Raw genomic sequence first — 5,211 nt, forward strand, 5'->3', positions numbered from 1 at the left:
TACTAATTATTATAAACTTTTGATAAAATAGAAAAGTAAAATAATGACATATTGAAAAAGACATGCTAAAGTGCTCATCGAACCTGATCAAGCTCTAACCTAGAGTTTTATTGTCCTTGTGAGTAAGAATCTAAATTCTTAGATGAAGTACAAGGGAAGGAAGGTGATGAAGATAAAGCTTGCAAGACTCATACTATATTAGCTTAAACGTGCAAACTAATGATCATTAATTCATTATCAGTTTTAGCTAACTTTTGCAGTTGCACGTTTCAAGTGTGTTGCATGCATTTTATGCTAAACTATTTAACCTCTCATAGTTTCACAAACTAGTACATCAATCTATTTTTTAGAAACTTAACTCTATTTACCTATCCACTATACCTAAAAAGAAAATTGAAATTAGCATAAAAATGTAAAAGAAATTATGATATTCATACTTATGATAGATATTCAGACTTCAGAGTTTAATCCTGATTTATTAATAATATCATGATTTTTTTTAATTTAAACAAGGAACTTAATACGATTTTGTTAAGCAAACAAAATTCCTTCTCTCTTAAGCAACCCCCCATGATAGCTTAGTTATACTATATATTCGTCATTCGATATTCTATTAGTAATGTTTTTCCTTTTAAAATTTATTAAATACAATATTTTAGTGAAAAGAATATAAATTTAAATTTTGATACACTATTAACTACCTTTATCATTAAGTGTACCAGATTTAATATCACATCAACAAAAATAACTAATAACTATCTTTAACATTATCCAAAAAACGAATATAAACGCATCAATATTAATCGGTAAATTCTTTATAACTAATAGTACTTTAGAATAATTTGATATTTTGATGCATTACGGAGGGAATAATGTTCAAGGACGTCAATGGCTGAATGTCAATGAAAATTTCACAGTGCATGAATGCATGATGATGATAATGATGATGGCATACATGCTTCTTAACTGTAACTAACAGTCCATCCTCTCTCTTTCTCTCTCTCTCTCTCTCTGGTTCACAAAACCTCACTCCCACGCAACGTAGCAACACTCTTCCTTTATAATCAGCTTCCCACAAACGCGCTGTTTTCTCTCACACACACACTTGTCTGTCTCTCTCTCTCTGAAAAATGGTAACCGTCACGCGCCCTCTCTTCCTCCTCGCAGTCGCTGCCGTTCTGCTGCTCCTCTCTCCCTCCGCCGCCAACATCGCCGACGATCTCCGCCTCGCTGGCGACTCCAATTTCCCCTCCAATCAGGCCAAGAAGCTCATCAGAGATCTCAACCTCTTCCCTCGTGAAGATGCCAACATCATTCAAAAAGAATCTCCTAACAGGGACAGAAATGCGAAGATCGTCGAGAAGCCGTTGAGGTTCCCTAATTTTGTGTCAGGAGGGATCTCCGTCGACGATTTGGGCCACCGTGCTGGCTATTACCCCCTTCAGCATTCTTATGCAGCAAAGTAAACTTCGCTTTCCTCTTCAATTTTCAATATATCGTCTACGACGTAATTTTATTTGAACTTTTTTTTTTGGCGATTAACTTAGTTAATGTTATATTTGGTTTTTCCTTCACTGTACCCTATGTTTTTTATGCTGACATATGATCCCTAGGGCCCAGTTTATTCGTTGTTATTTTGTGTTTGGCCTTATGTTATGTTTGGGGTTTAGACAATAAGAATTAACAATATAAAAGGGCATATGAACGTGTTCAGAATTTGAAACACACTCTTATTTGAATGAATTAAACAAATGATTAAATGAACATCGAAGTAAAGGAAGAAGGAAAACTCATAAATTGAAGATTTACTGCTTATGTAAATTCGTAATCTTCTCCATGTTTCTGTTAATGGAATACACTGGTAACAGGGTATAGAGAATAAATGTTGAAAACTAGTGATCACATATTGTGGAATTCTATATTCTGTAATGTATTCTTCTAATAATCCTTCTAATTGCTAAATAATAAAAATATTGAACGCTTTGTATTTTGTAAATGTGCTTAATAATGTGAGACCATAGAAGATAAAATTAACGAAGAAAAGATATTTTCCTTGTTTAAAAGTTAGGAGGATGATTTGTTTTAAGAGGATATAGCTAAAACAATATTCGTTACTATGTTTCTGCTAGTTTATTTGACAATTTTGGATGTCACAGGATGTTCTACTTTTTCTTCGAATCACGGAACAACAAGAAGGATCCTGTGGTGATTTGGTTGACTGGTGGACCTGGCTGCAGTAGTGAGCTGGCTCTGTTTTTTGAAAATGGTCCCTTCAAAATTGCTGACAACATGTCCCTTGAGTGGAATGAATATGGTTGGGACAAGGTATCACATGTTTTGATGTTTGTTGTCTTTCAACTGCTATCTATGGTGTTCTGTACATGTGATCACTAGCTTGAGAATCGAACCCTGACTAATTGCTTGCTTGATAACCTTGCAGGTATCAAACCTTTTGTATGTTGACCAGCCAACTGGGACTGGGTTTAGTTACAGCAGTGATAGTCGTGACATTCGTCATGATGAAGATGGCGTGAGCAATGACCTGTATGACTTTTTACAGGTACTTGTGGTTACTCTTTAAGTATTAATTAATGCAAAGTTCCTTGAGCTGTTGTGGGGAATACATTTCATTAGTTCTGGGACGGTGGTAGTGTTTCTGAACTCCTTTTAGCGTCACATAGTTTCTGTTCTGAGAAAAAGAAAAATTTGCTAAGTTGCTGCCGAATTTGTATGACTTATGAATACCTGGCTTGTTCTGGCTTTGGTTCACCAATCATATTCTGAGCATGTTTACAATCTTTTCCTTGTAGGCCTTCTTTGCAGAACATCCAGAGTATGCAGAAAATAACTTTTATATCACAGGTGAATCATATGCTGGGCATTATATTCCAGCTTTTGCAGCTCGTGTCCACAAGGGAAACAAAGCTAAAGAAGGAACTCATATTAACCTGAAGGTTCGTAACATTAAATAATGAGCTATTATTACTATCAAACGGTAAGAAGAATCGCTTATCTTATTTGAAGTGGTTAAACAGGGATTTGCCATCGGCAATGGGCTTACTGATCCTGGAATTCAGTATAAAGCTTACACAGATTATGCACTGGACATGGGCTTAATTCGGCAGGCTGACTATGATCGTATAAATAAAGTGATGGTTCCAGCCTGCGAATTGGCAATAAAGCTTTGTGGTAATTTTACATGTGACATACTTCCATTCTCCTCTTTAACGGAGCATTGTTTCTTCTCATGTTTATATGTTAAAGGTCAGGGTTTGCTTGGGTCTAATGGAATATAAATTGCTTTTAGACTTAATTTAAAACGATAAAACTACATTGTTTTTATAATTAGCATGTGGTGGGGAAATACTTTCTGTGATCATGCTATGTAGTCCTATGAATCAATAAAATGTGCACAGCCACAGCCTATGTAAATTATATAATTTTGTCTCTTAAAAGTTTGTATTATTATAATTTATATACTGCAATCATTTAATCTTCAGACATAAATATTTGTGGTAGTACTTTATAACTATCTTAGCGAAATCATCTTACTTTGTTTATATTATAAATTGATATTCTATAATAAGAGCTTTGATTTTTCATTTAAGATTCAAAGACCAATTTCATTCCCTCAATCTTATTGTAAACCTATGGCTTGTTTAGTTGTTTCTACTACCTTTTTGCTTAATATTTGTTTTAATCCTTTCAGGAACTGATGGAAAAATCGCATGCACAGCCTCCTATTTTGTATGCAATACAATATTCAGTTCCATCTTGGCACGTGTTGGTGATATCAATGTGGGTAACACAGTTGCTTCCTGTTCAATATGGCTTAGATTTCAAAAGTATTTTATATTGTTTACTTGATAAACCTAAAATGTATTTTATATGGCCGTCTTGAACAGACTTTTTATAGTTATTTTCTATGTTGCTTCTGCAGTACTATGACATTAGAAAGAAATGTGAGGGGAACCTTTGCTATGATTTTTCTCCCATGGAAAAGTTCCTGAACCTAAAAGCTGTCCGAGATGCACTTGGGGTTGGGGATATTGATTTTGTATCTTGCAGTACTACAGTTTATCAGGCTATGCTGGTGGATTGGATGAGGAATCTTGAAGTTGGAATTCCCACTCTTCTTGAGGATGGAATTGATTTGCTTGTTTATGCTGGAGAATATGATCTCATCTGCAACTGGCTCGGTGTGTGCCCATATGTAACCGCATTTTAAATCTGTCCTGAAGTGTAATATTTCATTTTTTAAGACATTTTTTCAATGTCTTGTACTGATTGGACTTCTCTCGGTCTTATGAATTCAATGAGCAGGTAATTCAAAGTGGGTTCATGCAATGGAATGGTCTGGCCAGAAAGAATTTGTAAACTCGCCCGAAGTTCCCTTCACTGTTGATGGCTCAGAAGCTGGAATATTGAAGAATCATGGAGCTTTAAGCTTCCTTAAGGTATGTCTCACTGAGATAGTTGTGTTGTGAAACTCTCAATAATTATCTAGGACAATCTCACATACTATATGAAATACATGTACAAATGCAAATGCTGATTCAATCAACTTTGATATTATGTGTAACAAAACAAACAGGTGCACGATGCGGGTCATATGGTTCCAATGGACCAACCAAAGGCTGCATTAGAAATGCTGAAGAGGTGGACTGAGGGAACCCTCTCTAAATCCGGAGATGATGCGCCAAAAATGGTTGCTGATATGTAATATCTTTTTCATTGCAATCAGTGTAGCAAAAGGGTAGATTAATGACCATCAACTATTTGTATATGCTGCTTTGGATGTTAAGCCTTTTCTCATGCCATAACTTCATAAGGAAAAAGCACCCATTTCTGTGTATAATCCTTAATTTGTTTCAATTTTTTTTTTGGTGTCTTCGAAAGAAACTAGAACACGGGAGCCAAAAGAAAATACAAAACAAGAATCAAATAGGCACTACTAAGTCCCTACGGAGAACGTCTCCTGATGTCAAGGCTCCAGCCACTCCACCAAATCAATCCTATCCCCAAGTCCCTTTTTTATCTAGCAGGTCAGCAACTAAATTTGCTTTCCTTCTTACCAGGCGAAGATGAACTTTCCAATTCAAAGCCAGCAACTCTTTAACTTTCAATACTAGATCATCATCAGTGTTAGTCGGCGGATCAGAATCAAATTGAAGTCTTAGATCTCCATTGAGTCAGTTTCGATTATGACCG

General features: G+C 35.5%; 1 protein-coding gene across 1 annotated transcript; it reads left to right on the plus strand.

Moving 5' to 3' along the window:
* LOC107618317 (serine carboxypeptidase-like) lies at positions 1,077-4,858 on the plus strand. Its single transcript, XM_016320345.2, has 9 exons — positions 1,077-1,462; positions 2,157-2,325; positions 2,441-2,560; positions 2,811-2,954; positions 3,036-3,189; positions 3,710-3,798; positions 3,941-4,199; positions 4,324-4,457; positions 4,595-4,858. Exons 1-9 carry the CDS (start codon positions 1,131-1,133, stop codon positions 4,721-4,723), a joined length of 1,530 nt encoding a protein of 509 aa, XP_016175831.1. The 5' UTR covers positions 1,077-1,130; the 3' UTR covers positions 4,724-4,858.

The sequence above is a fragment of the Arachis ipaensis genome, chromosome B09 (genome assembly GCF_000816755.2).
Source record: "Arachis ipaensis cultivar K30076 chromosome B09, Araip1.1, whole genome shotgun sequence".
In the NCBI taxonomy this organism is placed as follows: Eukaryota; Viridiplantae; Streptophyta; class Magnoliopsida; order Fabales; family Fabaceae; genus Arachis; species Arachis ipaensis.

Coding starts and splice junctions, on each gene's coding strand:
- LOC107618317 (XM_016320345.2), top strand. CDS start 1,131: ATGGTAACCGTCACGCGCCCTCTCTTCCTCCTCGCAGTCGCTGCCGTT. Junction 3,190..3,709: donor ATTGGCAATAAAGCTTTGTG/GTAATTTTACAT, acceptor TAATCCTTTCAG/GAACTGATGGAAAAATCGCA. Junction 4,458..4,594: donor GAGCTTTAAGCTTCCTTAAG/GTATGTCTCACT, acceptor CAAAACAAACAG/GTGCACGATGCGGGTCATAT.